At 38.9% G+C, this 17,507-nt stretch overlaps 2 protein-coding genes across 2 annotated transcripts; both read left to right on the top strand.

The window, feature by feature from the left end:
• The first annotated feature begins 1,933 nt into the window (after positions 1–1,933).
• LOC113687651 (uncharacterized) lies at positions 1,934–12,476 on the top strand. Its single transcript, XM_027205234.2, has 20 exons — positions 1,934–3,395; positions 3,804–4,007; positions 4,625–4,729; positions 4,830–4,895; positions 4,987–5,151; positions 5,447–5,521; positions 5,608–5,762; positions 6,934–7,069; positions 7,157–7,226; positions 7,362–7,489; positions 7,587–7,643; positions 8,311–8,496; positions 8,595–8,687; positions 9,383–9,468; positions 9,556–9,622; positions 9,795–9,861; positions 9,967–10,103; positions 10,686–10,777; positions 10,895–10,961; positions 11,882–12,476. Exons 1-20 carry the CDS (start codon positions 2,166–2,168, stop codon positions 12,044–12,046), a joined length of 3,351 nt encoding a protein of 1,116 aa, XP_027061035.2. The 5' UTR covers positions 1,934–2,165; the 3' UTR covers positions 12,047–12,476.
• Positions 12,477–15,996: 3,520 nt separating this feature from the next.
• LOC113733897 (ethylene-responsive transcription factor ERN1-like) lies at positions 15,997–17,396 on the top strand. Its single transcript, XM_027260162.2, has one exon. It carries the CDS (start codon positions 16,395–16,397, stop codon positions 17,286–17,288), a length of 894 nt encoding a protein of 297 aa, XP_027115963.2. The 5' UTR covers positions 15,997–16,394; the 3' UTR covers positions 17,289–17,396.
• Positions 17,397–17,507: the final 111 nt, after the last annotated feature.

Raw genomic sequence — 17,507 nt, 5'->3', positions numbered from 1 at the left:
AATTCCAGCCCAACAAAGCCCTGTGCCACTTGGGATTCTGGACCATAAAGGCTACCTTGTACCCACATGAAATGATGCAGGGATACCCTCCAATTTATTATTGTCCCTAATGAGAAGCTCAGCCAGCTTACCCCTCACCCCAAAAAATGAAAAAGGACCCAAATGGCCAAATCCCGCCTAATGTTGAATTTCATTGCAACATTATATACTATTGCATTAGCTAATTGGACTAGGCTCAATAGCTTTTTTGATTCCTTAACTTGGAAAAGATAGAAAGGACTTTTTGCTAATAAAAATAAAAGCCTTCTATTGTTCCAAAAGTACTAAATACTCTTACTTGTCAGTAGTATATATACTACAAAATTTTAGACTCTTCTCAAGATGATGTGATTGATAAAACTAAAGTCTAAAATATGAAATTTGACGTGTAAAGTCTGAATTTATTAAATTATTGAATTGTTCAATATTAAATCTAATACACTTAAGTATATGTCACATTCAATAATAAGTGAATAATTTATCACTTAATTTTTGAGAGCAAATTTTGTCCAGAAAATTCAGTGTCACTTAATTACTTCAGATATTTAATTTTTTATTATCAAACAACTTGAATATGTTAAAATTTGAATATATTAAATTTAAATACTGAACCGAGTTATAAAAAAGGGACTTAGTTCTTCTTTTGTTACTAAAATTCCATATCCGCACAATACTACTAGTCTACCACTTCTTCTACATGACACCCAATGACGCAAAATCACATCTAAACTTGAATCTTTCCACCCATGCCCTTTGTTTAGCCCCACCATTATCGATTTCCCCCCTACTTTATCTCCTCTCATCTTTTTAAAGCTTCACACTCATTTAATCAAATCCTTTCTTTCCAATCCTAAAGGCATTATTTGTTTTGCAAGAATGGAAGGGAGAGAAAAGGAAACGGAGGGATAAAAGGTTTTTGACATTTGGTTTGGTTTGGTTTGGTGTTTGAGAAGGGAAAAAGAGAGATAAGATTCAGTTATCTTTTATCCGCCAACTTTTTCATCAAAAGGGGACAAAAACAGAGAGAATGAGACACCTAGATTAACAAAAATTTCAAAATTTTTCTACAAACATCTGTTATGTTATTATAAATTAGACTTTTAAATTATGGATAAAAATTGCAACTAATGCATCATAATTCCATTTTCCTTTCCTTCTTAAATTCAAACAAAGATAGATTGACTCAAATTTCCTCTTCTCTCCTTTCCTTTCTTTTCCATTAGAGTCCTCTCATTTCCTTTCCTTCATTTTCATTCAATCCAAACGGTGCCTAAATCTTTTTTTTCCATCTAAATGAATTTTAGAAAAAAATAGAAATCAATAATGAAAAAGAAAATCAAATAGTGTATCAAATGGAAAAGAAGAGGAAACGGAGGGATAAAGGCCTTTGATGGTTTAAATTGGTTTTTGAGGAGGGAAAAGAGGGGATAAGATTCAATTATTTTTTGTTAGCCTACTTTTTAATCTAAAAGTGGACAGAGATAGAGAGAAGGGATATCAAAATGAATGAAAATTTCAAAATTTTCTAAAAAATATATTATGTGTTTTCTTTTCTTCCCTTTCATTCAATCCAAACAGTGCGTAAATCTTTTTTTCCATCTAAATAAATTTTAGAATAAAATGGAAATCAAGAACGAAAACATAAGAAAAATCAAATAGTGTATCAAATGGAAAGCAATCAATCAATCAAAGCATAAACCCTCCTTGATGAATATGAATAGTGGGAGTAGCAGCATACCGGTGGGTGGCTCTAATCTCTAATTCTTTCTTTCTTTCTACTTAACAACAAACAAACAAGGCACAAATGTCTCCCTCCCTTCCTCCGAAGCTGAAACGAGCGCGCGCTCACATTTGCCCCGCCTATAAATTCATGCTTATAGGCACCCATTCGAGTGTGTGAGTGTGTGCAATCCAATCGAACGCCCCAAAAAAATATTTAACAAAAAGAGGAACACAAAAACGACAGAGCGCGCCTCCACTCACTCACACACACACGCGCACCAAAACACGCACTCAACTTCACACAAAACACCGCACATTTCTTACTCATAATTCTCTCGTTCCATTCAATCATCACCAACTGCACCCCCCACTGCCCCAAAAACCCTAACTCGTTCCGCAGAGCCATGGCTGCCGAGTCAACTCAGATGCAGCAGGCCCAACTCGCCGCGATTCTCGGCCAAGACCCTGCCCCCTTCGAAACCCTAATCTCCCACCTCATGTCCTCCTCCAACGAGCAACGATCCCAGGCCGAGTCAATCTTCAATCTCATCAAGCAGACCGATCCCAACTCCCTCGCTCTCAAACTCGCCCAGCTTCTCTCTTCTTCTCACCACGTCGAGGCCCGAGCCATGTCCGCTATTCTCCTCCGCAAGCAACTCACTCGGGACGACTCCTACATCTGGCCCCGCCTTTCCCCCGCCACTCAATCCGCCATCAAGTCCGTGCTCCTGACCTCGATTCAGAACGAGAATTCTAAGAGCATAATTAAGAAGTTGTGCGACACGATTTCCGAATTGGCCTCGTCGATTCTACCGGATAACGAATGGCCCGAGATTTTGCCATTCATGTTTCAATGCGTCACCTCCAGCGACGCGAAATTGCAGGAGTCCGCCTTTTTGATCTTCTCCCAACTCGCCCAGTACATAGGGGACACGCTCGTTCCGTATATCAAGGACTTGCACGCCGTTTTTCTGCAGGTTTTGAATCATTCGGCCAGTTCGGATGTGAGGATTGCGGCGTTGAGCGCTGTGATTAATTTCATCCAGTGCTTGAACAGCGCTAGTGATCGGGACAGGTTTCAGGATTTACTCCCTGCCATGATGAGAACGTTGACCGAGGCTTTGAACGGGGCGCAGGAGGCTACTGCTCAAGAGGCGCTGGAGTTGTTGATCGAGTTAGCTGGGACCGAGCCCAGGTTTTTGAGGAGGCAGTTGGTGGATGTTGTGGGATCCATGTTGCAGATTGCCGAGGCCGAGACCTTGGAAGAGGGTACGAGGCATTTGGCGATTGAATTCGTGATTACTTTGGCTGAGGCCAGGGAAAGAGCTCCGGGGATGATGAGGAAGTTGCCACAGTTTATTAGCAGGTTGTTTGCCATTTTGATGAAGATGCTGTTGGATGTTGAGGACGATCCAGCTTGGCACACCGCGGACGCAGAGAATGAGGATGCTGGGGAGACCAGTAACTATAGCGTTGGACAGGAGTGTTTGGATAGGCTATCAATTGCGCTGGGTGGAAATACTATCGTCCCCGTTGCTTCTGAGCAGTTGCCGGTATATTTGGCTGCTCCTGAATGGCAGAAGCATCATGCTGCACTTATTGCTCTTGCCCAAATTGCTGAGGGCTGCTCGAAGGTAAGACCTTGTGAGTGAGTTCATGTAGTGCTGTCTACTTACTTTAGAAGGCTGAATATGTAGCTTGCTTATTTTTCAGTTGTTGGGTGGTATTTGCTAATTGAGATGTTGATGCGTACATTGTTCTTGGCCCCTTATTTGTTGTCGCCTTGCACAATCACCAACACGAATGATTTGTTTTATTAGTTAGTAATTGCTTAGACGTGTGATTTTGTATTCTTTTTCTTAAGGCGAACTTTTGTTCTTGCAGCCGTTAATTGCACTGTTTAAAAATTTGACCTTTATCGACAGCTTTGTTTGTGTATCATTTAGATTAATTCTGCATTCTGTTCATGTATTACCAGCTGCTATGCAGCGGGAAGGGTATGGAATTCTTCTCCGATTTGACATTTTTTCTTTACATTGCAGGTTATGATTAAGAATTTGGGGGATGTACTGAATATGGTCTTGAATTCATTCCAAGATCCTCACCCTCGGGTGAGATGGGCAGCTATCAATGCAATTGGCCAGCTGTCAACTGATTTAGGCCCAGATTTGCAAGTTCAGTATCATCAACGTGTACTGCCTGCGCTAGCAGCAGCCATGGATGATTTCCATAATCCCAGAGTGCAGGTTTGATAATATGTATTTTATCATTCCTTTTAGACAATGCAAGTTGTTCTTGGGGGGTAATGTTGGTTCCGGAGCATTTGCTATTTATTTGGTGACCTTTGGGTCTAGCCATGTCAATGCTTCAGTGTTTGATGGTTCTACATCTTCATGCAGCTATGATATTTGCTTTATTAGTTGTTTTTTAATTAAACGTCTTTTTTTAAGCTTTGGCTCTCTTAGAATTGTACATATTCTCGAGATATTATGATGTTCGCATATGTTTTTAGGTCCCTGAGATCCAAGCTACTTTGAACATTTATTTGCTTGCTAGAATGGAATATTTATGCCTTGCAATTATAAGTTGTAGGATCTTGAATATTTGTACTTTGAACCACTTATTTGAATGCTAGAATGGAATATTTATACCTCGCAATTATAAGTTGTAGGATCTTGAATAGCATGTCAAAGGAAATACCTTTTTTAGCTCTTCTGAATTTCCTCTTTTCGCGTATGACATTTAAGCATGTGATGAAAGCTTTGATTCTACTTGAGTTACTGCTTAATACTCGAATTAATGTATCAAAGTGATGTTTGTACAGCTGCTGTATTTCCAATATGTTTGTTTGGGAATTTTGCAGGCACATGCTGCTTCAGCAGTGCTCAATTTCAGTGAAAACTGCACTCCAGAAATTTTAACACCTTACTTGGATGGTATTGTCAGTAAATTGCTCGTACTTCTGCAGGTATGAGGGCGAAAAAGGTTCTCATTGGTGCTTAGAAAAGAACTTTGACAAAAATATTAAGATTTATTTTTTGGTTATTTTGTTCTTATCTGAAATGTAGAATGGAAAACAAATGGTGCAAGAAGGGGCCTTAACCGCCTTAGCTTCAGTTGCTGATTCATCACAGGTAGACATATCTTAAGATCATTTCTTTTACAATTGAACATTGATTTGGTAGTATTTCTGCTTTGCAGTCTGATGAATGTGCGTAATTACAGGAGCATTTCCAAAAATACTATGATGCAGTCATGCCTTACTTGAAAGCCATATTGGTTAATGCCACCGACAAGTCAAATCGCATGCTTCGTGCCAAAGCCATGGAGTGCATAAGCTTAGTTGGGATGGCTGTTGGAAAAGAGAAGTTTAGAGATGATGCTAAGCAGGTAAATAAAATATTAGGAATGTATTGCAACAATTGTGTTGCTTTTATCTGGCATCTTGGTAAATTCGCATGTTACTGAACAGGTTATTAATTATGACTAGTGCTATCACTTGATTTTTTTTTTCTTTGAATTGAAATTTGATTACACTTTTGTTACTCTTTGGCCTGTCAAAAATGAGATGAGGCTGTCATTGTAGCTGCTTTCTGAACTATCTTTTGGAATGTAATTTGGGTTATCTTTAACTGATTCAATGATCATGACATAACATAACATCTGAATCTTCCATTATGCAAAGGTTATGGAAGTGCTGATGTCTCTGCAAGGATCTCAAATGGAGACTGATGATCCAACTACTAGCTACATGCTTCAAGTATGTTACCATCCTCCCTCTCCCTTTAATCTGTTTTAGACGCTGGAGCTTGTTCAAATGCTAATGAGCATATAACTCTGTGGCAGGCATGGGCCCGACTTTGCAAGTGCTTGGGGCAGGATTTTCTTCCTTACATGAGTGTAGTTATGCCTCCTTTGCTTCAATCAGCTCAACTTAAGCCTGATGTGACCATAACATCTGCAGATTCAGATAACGAAATTGATGAATCTGATGATGAAAGGTCTTATTCTTCTTGGAATTCACCCTGACGATGAATCATTTTCACATTATTTTTGAATTCTGTTTTCTTTTTTTCAACATTAGTTAATTACAGTCAATGCAGGTAGCTTTTATTTTGATCTTTGTGATTTTTTTCTTCTATCTATTTGTCCATCTAGCTCTGATGGCATTGGTTGTGGTCAATGTTCTTTATTTCTTGTGATTGAGCTTTTATGAACTTGCGTGGTTTTGCTATCTGAGTGGTAGTGCTCGAATTAGAGCATAATGTAGTTTGCTAGTTGTGCTGCATAAGATCCCTTATGTTTGGATTGGGGAAGTTTATTGTAGCACTCAGGTGTGGAATGTTATCAAAGTTAGATTGTTGATTCTTTTGAACCATGTCTAGGTTTGATGTTTGTCTTCACCCCAGCTCCAGGAGGAAAAGAGAAATGAGTTCTTCCATATGAACTTACCATGGTCCTGGGATGGTTGTGTTAGTTTGAGTTTGCCTCATCAGACTTAACTTTATTAACCCTTTGGAAGCTGCCAACCTACCATTTTTGTTGCTACTCCTATGGGTGTAAAGTGAGGCTTGCAAGCGGCTAAAAGAATTAGTTTATTAAAGATGTCTGAAGTCATATGCTACCAAGTAACTCATCTGGTGTGAGCTGGGAAATTTACATTTTTGCAAAGCAATTTGTACCCACTTGTGTCCATGGTGTAACCAACTTGACTTTTCATGTCAAACATCAAGCAATCTCCACAGAAGCCTTCTAACTCCTCATAGGATGTCAGTTCAGTGTCTTGAGATTTATATTTGTGCTCTCAGAAAGCTTTTGAAAACTTCGAACTAAAGTTCAATAGCAGCTGCTCAGCTTGATTGGTGAATAAGAGGCTTTTTCGGTCCCTTTTTTTAAAAAATGTTTTATGGTTACTTAATTAGTCTGGCAAACAAAGGCATGTTTGGGATTAAATTATTGCAAGGTATTTGAATGGACAGTTCTTGCCTACGTTCGTTGGTCTGTTATGAATATAAATACTTGCGTTTGCTACTTGCACCTTGCTTTGGAATCTTGGCAATTATAATGCTTTTTCTCATTGGTATTGCACTCTCAAGGTGTCTTTTAAAGTTGCTTAAGGCTTTTTGTTACTTGGAAGGCTCTGGATCTCACACAGTTTTTTTTATCTTGTAGTATGGAGACCATTACCCTTGGGGACAAAAGGATAGGGATCAAGACTAGTGTCCTAGAGGAGAAAGCTACTGCTTGTAACATGCTATGTTGTTATGCTGATGAGCTGAAGGAAGGTTTCTACCCGTGGATTGATCAGGTACGTATTCAATGTTTTAGTTTAGGTTTTTATCCGTTGAAACTGTTCAGTGCTAATGGTGCTCTTACTGGTCTTTTTGTTAAACAGGTTGCTCCAACTTTAGTTCCGCTTCTAAAATTTTATTTTCATGAGGAAGTCAGGAAAGCCGCTGTTTCAGGTGAAATGAATTACTGTCAGAGATTGTTATTTCATGGTTATTCGAAATTTTGCGTTCTATTTATCCTTCCATTTTCTTGTGTTGCTTTGCTAATTAAAAGTTTCATGCTCTTTGAAACGTAATCATTTGTTGCAGCCATGCCTGAGCTGTTGCGCTCTGCAAAATTGGCTGTGGAGAAAGGGATTGCTTCAGGTCGTAATGAAACATATGTCAAACAGTTATCTGACTATATAGTGCCAGCTTTGGTGGAGGCTTTGCATAAGGTGGTTTTAGTTGTAAATTCTTCTATTTCGACATCCTTGTATATCTCTAATGCTTCGTTTGTGGGATACTGAGATGTATTTTTTGCAAGTTGTGCAGGAGCCTGATACGGAAATTTGTGCAAATATGTTGGATGCACTGAATGAATGCCTCCAGGTTGGTCTTTGTTCTTGTTGATGTTTATGTTACATTGGATTTTTGCAGTTGGCAGTAGATTCCTTATCGTATGTATCTTTTCCTGTGATTTCAGCTAGTAGAATAAACAGTTATACCTGATTGCAACTGTCCTTAGCTGTAGTATCACTTTTAAATTTTCTCCATTTTGGTTATTGTGATTACTTGCTGCTATTCATCTTTCTGTTTCCTTGCGTGATTGATCTGCATGAGCTGGAATGGCTTTTTTCTGTGTCTTATGCCTTCATTTCTTGTCATTTTACTTATATGCGTCTTCAGATCTTGTCCTATGAGATTTTGAAAACACTTGGATATAAGTCCTATTTTACTTGATGCTGCTGCTTTTGGCCTAGCATCTAAATCAGCTAGGTGTTGAGTAATTAATTGTGTCATTGCAAGTAGTTGACCTAGTCAAATAACAAATCAGAGCAAGCACGACTGGTAATTCTTCTCTATGTCTGCTTGTATGGGAGAGATAAGAATGCTGAAAGGAAGGTTGAAACAGATAAAAGAAAAAATAGGGAGGGAAAAGGGGGTTGCATGTGGAGATTATTTCTGAATTGATTCTCTTGTTTCTTTTTTGAGGTGTCTGAATCTCTCTTAAGAGTTTAGAAGAGCCTGTAATTTGCTTTTTTAACTTTGTTTTTAGATTTCTGGACCCCTTCTTGATGAAAACCAAGTCCGAAGCATTGTGGAGGAGATAAAACTGGTGATCACAGCAAGCTCAAGTAGAAAAAGAGAACGAGCAGAGAGAGCTAAAGCTGAAGATTTTGATGCAGAAGAAGGAGAATTGCTCAAGGAGGAGAACGAGCAAGAAGAGGAAGTGTTTGATCAGGTTTGTCTTTCCCTTCTTTGGTTGTGTTGAGATGTAATTGGCACAAAATTACCTTTTGCCGTAATCGTTTGATCATCTCCTTCATCATTGTTGTTCAGATTGGTGAAATCTTGGGAACAATGATCAAGACATTTAAGGCTTCTTTCTTGCCTTTCTTTGACGAGTTGTCGTCATATTTAATGCCTATGTGGGTAAGTTTTGCCTCGTGACTTCTTCAACTCCTAATTGTTGGGAATATGGTGAAATTTTCAGATGAGATGCAGAACTTTTACCTCATCTGTTTTTTATTTTAGCGCCTTTTAGCTTTTAGTAGATTAGTTTATTTGAAAAAAGAGTTAGCGAGTGAAGAATCAGAAGTCTTTAGTTGTTGCATTAAAAGTACCCTGTGGGATGTGCATCAAGAGTCAAATCTCTATATTCCAGCACCATGGAGGAGGCATTCATCCATTTGGCTATCATGATAGCCCCTTCATATATGTTCTTTTTTTTTGGGTTGAAGAAATCCAAATGCAAATATACTTGGGTTAGTGGGTATTATCACCTTTAAGTGATGAATATTCAAAGGAGATAATGATTGTCCTTTGTGTTGGAGTTAGATTAGTTACAAATTAAGGAGTTTAAGGCTGAAAAATCACTTATTGCCACCATTTTGCTGGAAATTTGTTAAGTTCTGGTGTAAGCGATCGAGGCTAATGATAGCTAATTTACATAAGAAGAAACACATACACACACAATCGGAGGTTCTAAGAGAAGGGTGTTTGTTCTAAATGGAGGTTGTTCCATGACATAGACTGAATACAACATTTTTCCACCTGCTTTACATTTTTATAGCTGCCTTCCATGACATAGAGTGAATACAAAATTTGTGTGCGCTCTTCTAATGCAGGGAAAGGATAAAACTCCTGAAGAGAGAAGGATAGCAATTTGCATCTTTGATGATGTTGCAGAACAGTGCCGTGAAGCAGCTTTGAAGTATGTGTCCAATCTGCAAATTGTATTTTAATTTACTCTTGCTTATGACAGGCATCAAATTTCATTGTCTCTGAGCATGTCAACCAGGTACTATGACACACATCTTCCGTTCCTTTTGGAAGCTTGTAATGATGATAACTCGGATGTTAGACAGGTTCGTAGAAATATGGTACAATTTGTAGAAAATAACTTCCCAAGTCCTCTTTTGGGATATTTGGTTCATTACATGCTATTGTTGTTTTTAGGATACGTGGGTTGCCATTCTATAGAATACTTTTGAAGTTGCTTCTCTACTAGTCTCTGAACCGTGTTTTTGATGTACACAGGCTGCTGTTTATGGACTTGGCGTATGTGCAGAGTTTGGTGGCACTGTTTTCAAACCTCTTGTTGGAGGTATATTTCTGGACTTTGACGTGATATGGTCTGTTTCCTTTTGGCTTTTGTTGGTTTATGACTGGCTGCTAAATGTCATTGATTTGTTGATTTGACTCCATCCAGAGGCTTTATCAAGGTTAAATGTGGTCATACGGCATCCTGATGCCCATCAGCCTGAAAATGTGATGGCATACGACAATGCTGTTTCTGCACTTGGGAAGATATGCCAGTTTCATCGAGATAGTATCGACTCGGCTCAGGTCTGCATGCTTCATTTTCTCGCCATCCTTTGTTTGTCCCTGCTTAATCATAAAGAAGTGTATATATATATACACACACACATATAAGGGGGCAAAAAGAAGACAAAAAGGGACAAATGAATGAGGATGTTTGCATGCTTTAGAGGATGATGATATTTTAAGTTAATTAGGCTCAAAGTAGCGGGTAGAATTTAATGATTGTGTTTTATGGAATGTTGTTTTCTGCAGATAATTTCAGAGAAAAAGTATGATGCTGTGTCTTGAAGGTTACTCATTAAGCGTGTCAAGCACCAACTTCTTTAAAGTTTAGTCTATAAGCAATTTCAACAACTCTTGTTGCTTAATTGAATTTGGAAACTCCTATAGGTTGATATGTTAAAAAGCTACAGTTGACTTTGTTGTTGTCTGTTTACTTTTCTGCCTGAAAGAAAGACTACCTTTTCCACCTAGGTAAATAAGAACAATAATAATAATTAACAATCAAATTCTCTTCCAGATCCACACTGGCTTAGGGCGTGCTTGCTGCCCAGAAATTCAATATTTCTTTTCCTACAATTTTTACCACTTATTCATTCTTTCCAGGTTGTTCCTGCATGGCTGAGCTGTTTGCCAATAAAAGGGGATCTAATTGAAGCTAAAGTTGTTCACGAACAGCTTTGTTCAATGGTTGAAAGGCAAGGGATTTAGATTTTGTTGTGTTATTCATGCTGTTAAATTAATTTGTGATCTTTTCCTCCTCCACTTTCCCAGTTTAGTAAATGTTAAATGACCTGTCACTTTTCCTCCTGCAGATCAGACAGGGAACTTCTAGGTCCCAACAATCAATATTTGCCTAAAATTGTTTCAGTGTTCGCTGAGGTTGGTTTTGTACTTTCAATTATTCATTTTACTTACAATTTGAGCACTATATGTCCAATATACATTTGGATGATGCTAAAGCTGTGTAAAGGAATTTGTCTTGACTTGTGATCCCTACCATTAGTGTCCATTTCATCCAAAAGGCTGCTTTCTTATTTCATCTTCTGGCATGCAACTGTGTTTAATTTCTCTTTCCACTTGTATGGAGGGTTATCATGATGTTGGATGAGTTGAATCTTTTATTCAGAGACTGGCTGAGAAAGAAGCCATGAGCTATGGTCGTCGAGTTGCAAATGCACCTCACCACCACCAGGAAATCATTTCGTTCCCATAGCAGTTTCAATGATGTCTTCTTTGGTTTTTTTCAACAGCTATTATTTTCCTCTATATTTTACCAATGATCCGTGTCTTCCTGCATGAAAAGAAGGAAAAAGGGCTCACTGATCACCAACAAACTTGCTCTTATTCTGTACAAGTTGCCTGTCTGGTGCTCACCAGATTGCAGTTACATTACGTCTGAAGAATCATATGTGCATTTGTCTTGTCTTGTAGCCTCATCTTTTTGAGGGTAGTTGGGGTATCTTGGTGGCGGATCATAAGGTGGTTGGTGAGTTTGACAGATAATTGTGGTATGTTACTGAAGGTGGCACAGTGAATTGGAGGTGTGCTGCGTGAATGGTTTGACTGGTTTATGTTTGTGGTTGGGGTGAGAAGTGAGTGCACGCTTTTGTGGTGTTCAATTGAATGCATAGGCATGGAAAGTTTTAAGTGGCCTGCTTTATATTTTCATTATTGTAGAGTATGGAATCTGAAAATTAGGAACAACTTTTAATCTCTTCCGTAATGCTTGTGGTGACCTCAGACTTTTTATGCGTGCCACATTCGGGATATTCTGTGATTCCTATTTGCTTGTGCTGCAGGTTCTCTGTGCGGGGAAGGACCTTGCTACAGAGCAAACTGCAAGTAGAATGGTTAATTTATTGAGGCAGCTTCAACAGACGCTGCCTCCTTCCGACCTGGCATCAACTTGGTCATCTTTGCAGCCTCAGCAGCAGCTAGCTTTGCAATCCATCCTGTCATCATAGCAAGTTGGCTGACAGTAGAACTTTTGTTCATGGCTTTGGGGTTGCCTTGTGTCAAATCATATTTTTCCTCAATTCTTTGCATGCCATAAATGTTCAACCGCATTCAATTTTGCATGAAATTATGCATTGACCTCATGTTGGTTGCCTGGTCAGAGTGTGAAGCTATGCGAGTAAAGTACAGACCTTTTTCCTGTAGAATGTGTATATCGAGTGTTACAGTTTTACTTGGTAGGAGGGGAGGTTTGGTCATTGTGGCTTGAGATTTTGTTTTAAGCAGGGGATGTAAGAATTGTCAGTATGACAATTCTTGTCACAGTTTTGGTCGGGTCCACTTGTTCTTCATGTTGTTGATTGTCAAAGACATGGAATTCATTATAAATGGTTATATTCTTTTGTTGTTTTGATATCAAACCAATCGTATTGTGTACCATTCCTCGTCTTATCACTGCTTGTTTTCTTTTTTGTATTTCATATTCCGGACGTGTTTGTCTTTGTTGATTGAATGATTATGTTTGAAAGCAAATAGATAATGCGTGGTTTACCATATTGTCAGTTTTATTCTTGGATGGACCATTGATTTGCTTTGAACATCCATTTTGTCAATCAATTGCTTCGAGTCTGTACCAGAATCAGACTATATTGTAGATCGTGGTGTACTCTCTCTGATACACATTACAGTTTTACTCTTAGAATATGGTCAGCCGTTGCAACCATTTGAAAAAACATATGGTACCAGCTTATTGCTTTTGATCCGTTCATAGGAATCAACTAACTTTTACTCCCAGCACTCGGGCTAGAAATCCAAAATCCACCACACTTGGTTGATTGTTGGATGAGGGAATGTATATTACAGGGTTGGGGTGCGAACGACTGCATTAGAGTTTGATGTATCGAAGTTGCGACAGACCTGGAAGATTTTTGTTGATAAAACTTTTCTTTTCTGGTTGTGGAGATATTATTGTGCGCTCCTCCAGGCCGCTACTTGGAGGAACAGACGACTGAATACTCACTGTATTGTGAAGGGTCTTGCCGTCATCAGGGTGCCCAGCTGCTGGTGCTCAATGATGATCCCATCAAGAGGATGTTGACATTTACACTTTTCTATGGTAAGCCAACATTTGTCACCTTGTAAGGAAAGAGATTCTATGAAAAAGCTAAAGAATAGAGTATGCAGCCAAATTTGCTGACTCTTGCTCCACTCCAGTTAAGAAAAAATATGATGCCTGGGTTCTACTTCTAGATGAAGCCTACACCAGTAATCGAGTAAAATGGATTCCAAATAATTCCATTTGGGGTGGTGGTTTTTTTTTGGGGGGGTGGGGAGGGGAGGCACAAGTTCTTGGTGATTACTTGGATAGACATCTTCTCTGTCTAAACAAAAACTTCATGGATAAGAAGAACTCCGTTACATAGCGTAGTTAGATGATACTCCATTACTTAAAAAAGTTTTTGTCATCAAGAGTGTCCTTATAAGGGCACGTAGTAGTAGTAGTAACGCGGGAAGATGTAGACAACTCCCAATTATCCTGCTCAATCTGAATTCAGCTTTTCCCTACTCTTTAAGTTTCGAGGGACATCCAACTTATAGGCATTTGAACATATGGTATTATTGTCTCAGGACTAGGAAGTAGGGAGCAGGACAACTTGTGAATTAGTTATTCAAAACATTGTCATTGCTCTAATCAAGCACCCATAATTAAAAACCCAATTTCTACCAGCCATCGCCCTTTATTTTTTTAGGTGAGGGGACGATCACATCCACATTAATGTTCTTGCATAGTAATTAATCACTATGTTATGTTTATCTGCGGACTAACGCAGCAACAAATGATGCAAGCCAAAAAGGTAACTTTTGTCAGCTTGTCAGGAAATAGATTCCATTCAAGGCCAAGCTGCCTGCTATGTATCTTCATTAACTTGATGCTTATCAGCTTATCTTGTATGTATGGATAATCTAATGCAGTTGATGTTTTATGAAACATTTATTCTCGTGAACAGCAAGCTGTAACGCTACTGCTATTAACTTCTTTGGTCAATCATAAGTACCTCCAAGAAATATGTACAAGTTCTGTTCCTAGTATTTTTTTTTTCTCCCCAAACGATATTAATCTTGTATTGATCACAAAATGAGCTTTACAATTTGAAACAAATGCCCATCATTTCTATACAGAAAGTGCTTGATAACACAGAGGATTGATCCATTCCTCATCATGTAAAATGCCTAAAGCCTAGTCACTAATTCTATTACTAACATGGTTAACATTCTTAGTCATAAGGCAAAAAGAGCACATGTGAAACAGAGCTTTCAAACTAGTGGTTTGGTATGTGTTTTGATTTCTGCCCAAGAATTGAGGTTAAATGTGTCTAACATAGGCAGATAACTATACAAAACACCCCATTGTTTATTCTTTGTTATATGAAAGGATTGCAATTCACATAAATTTAACTCCTCGAGTTTTTCATAGCAATATGGGGAACAAGAAGAATTTAGCCACGCCTTAAGGCACTAGTCTTGAATGATACTAGTGTTTATCTTTGATTGAGACAATGAATTAGATAAGTTAAGAGAGCAGAAACCAATTCCAAGATGCTCCTTCCATTTGCCTGGTAAACCAACTCTTAGTTAGAAGTTAATCTGATCCCTCCTTTAAAAAAAAAATTTTTTTTTCCTTGTATCATAACAATAGGTAGTAGTGTTATGTGATGGTTAATTCACTGTGTAAAAAAAATGAATCTCCTGCTGCCCTCCATCGGCATTGCTTCATGTTGTCGGTGGCTGAACTAGGAAGGATGGATTATTGAATACTAATTACTACTAGATCCCAGATTCAGAATACACAGTCATTTTTTGAGTTCTCCTGTAACTATTCCAACCACTCGAGGGCCCTTCCTTTTGGAGGAGGAGGAGGAGGAGGAGATGATCACCCCACAAGGCTTTCTTAATTAATCACCATTTTTGTCGATTAATACTACTACATATACAAAAACCAATGATGCAAGCGGTAAAGTTAACCTTTGTCAGGTTATGATGAAAAAGATTCGAACGAAAGGCTAAGCAGCAGCGTGCTTTAATTCGATTCTTGAAAACGTAAGACAAAAAAAGGACCTGTGTTTGTTTACTAGTAAGGAGTTCCTATCCAAGGGGCAGATGCCTGGCGTGCATCCAAATGGCAGCCTTGCCTGACGCCTAAACATTTCAAAAAAGAAATGAACCAAAAAGAAAAGGAATATAATGGGGGGGCAGGCCCTCTACTGTGATTGCTACTTTGCTGCTCAGAGAGGTTCAAAGTTGACCAAATGAAGGTGAATAAGAGAGAACAAATTTGTATTTTGTTCCAGAATATGCTTGAGAGGAGGGACCATCTTTGACTTGCTGCTAATAATTCAAGGGTTTCTTGCCTTTATCTTTTGCACCATCTTTGCTTTGCTGTGTATGACGGATGGCATTTTGGGGGCTTTCTTGAATTTGAAATTGCCAGGTGGAGATACCATGCTCGAGATTTGTCCAATTGAGCTTATTGTATTTTGAAAATTAATCTCATGGGGACTTCCATTTGTTTCTGGTATATATCTATCTATTAACAGTGTTGCTGTATTGGCGATTCGAATTTGTGATGCATGGTATCGACTGAGATATCTGAGTCAACTTGGAGTCGACTCGGATATTTTTTCAAATTATGTCTTTTTTAGTATTTTCTAATTTTAGTAATTTTTTCAAAATTTTTGGAAACTTTTATGTGCTATAATGTGCGTGTTATCCGATATTCAACCGATATACCGCAACGGATATGGAACAACCGAGGCCTTGAAGCGACCGCGACCCGCGACGGCGAACCATGGATGCAACCAATGATTGGCAGGTAGGTGTGCTTGTTGCTCCACCGATATAAAAACAAGGGAGATTTGTTTGTTGGAGCGGTTGATAAATCCTGCCAGTTTTGCTAAGAACCTAAAGAAAGAACGTGTTAGGCATAAAGGTGCAAGCATGCCCTGCAGGAAATCAGGCAAATAATACCAAAAGCAAATAAACATTTCCAGAGAGCTGTGTGATAATATGTGTGCGAGCATTGGTCATGCTTACCAGTCATGGTTGATTGGCATTGTCCGAACCCTTTTCATTGAAAAATCAGTCAAACATTTATAAAAGAACAAATTGAATTTTATAAACTGACAACAAAAGCACGACGAGGTTGCCCACTAATGTCATGACTATATAAGTCTCTGTCGTCTCCATTTGTGAAGAATCAAGGAGACTACTCAGGGCTCCTCTGTCTATTTACTTTTTTTTTTTTGTACTTTGACAGAATTTTATAGCTGATTGAGCTTGTTCTCTTGGGCGGGGAGGAAAATGGAACTTCAATTCCAAAAACAAGGCACGTATATGGTGGATAGAAACAGCAGCAGCAGCAGCAAAAGGAAGTTTGTTGGGGTGAGACAGAGGCCATCAGGCAAATGGGTAGCAGAGATCAAGAACACTACTCAGAAGATCAGGATGTGGCTCGGGACGTTTGACACAGCTGAAGAAGCTGCTCAAGCTTATGATGAGGCTGCTTGCCTTCTCCGAGGCTCGAATACTCGAACCAATTTCATGAATCATGTTCCTTGCAATCCAGCTCTGTCCTTGAAGATCAGAAACCTCCTCAATCAGAAGAAAGGCCGTCTCAACAAAATCACCTCTCTCGCTTCCACAGCCTCCAACAAGACAGCCACAGAGAGCAGTTCCAGAACCATTTCGCGTACTAGTAGCAGCAGTAGTACTTCTCAGAGTAGTGCTAGTGGAAGTAGTTTTAGCAGCAGCAGCAGCAACAGTAGTGATAGCTCTGCAGCTGTTCTCACGACAATTCATGCGCAGACAAAGCTGTTTGATGATGCATATAAGCCGGACTTGAGCTGCTTCATGGCTGCAGGAGGATATGAACTGGCATCATCTTCTGATCAGTTTGATTATACCACCGGCCGTGATGGCAGCTTATTTTCAACATTTGCATCTGATTTTGATAGGATTCTTTTAGGTCAACAAGATGCAGGTTTTGAATTGCCCAAAAAAGATATATCCGAGATGATGAGCGATCACCAAACTCAATACTATCATCAGATTCCAGACTTCGAACATATGAAGGTTCAGAGACAGATATCTGCATCCCTGTATGCAATGAATGGTGTGAGTGAATATTGGGAGAATGTTCATGATTGTAACGATTCTTTCTGGGATCTTCCCTACCAGATGTTCTGCCCCAGCTAATCCAGTAGTTCAAACAATGTATCCCCCCCAAGTTTTTACCATATCAGATTATAAATTAGCACGGCCATTTTGATATTTAGAAGAAAAACATTCGACTGAGTAGCATTATACTTCTGTTTTCTTCTTGTTTCATTAGTTTCAGGATATGCCCTCATATTAGTACATATATAGAACATTCCATCTCTTGCTAAAAATTCCCCTAGTCCATAAATCAATTCT

The sequence above is a fragment of the Coffea arabica genome, chromosome 1c (genome assembly GCF_036785885.1).
Source record: "Coffea arabica cultivar ET-39 chromosome 1c, Coffea Arabica ET-39 HiFi, whole genome shotgun sequence".
Taxonomy (NCBI): domain Eukaryota; kingdom Viridiplantae; phylum Streptophyta; class Magnoliopsida; order Gentianales; family Rubiaceae; genus Coffea; species Coffea arabica.
This window is presented reverse-complemented; position numbering and strand designations above follow the sequence as displayed.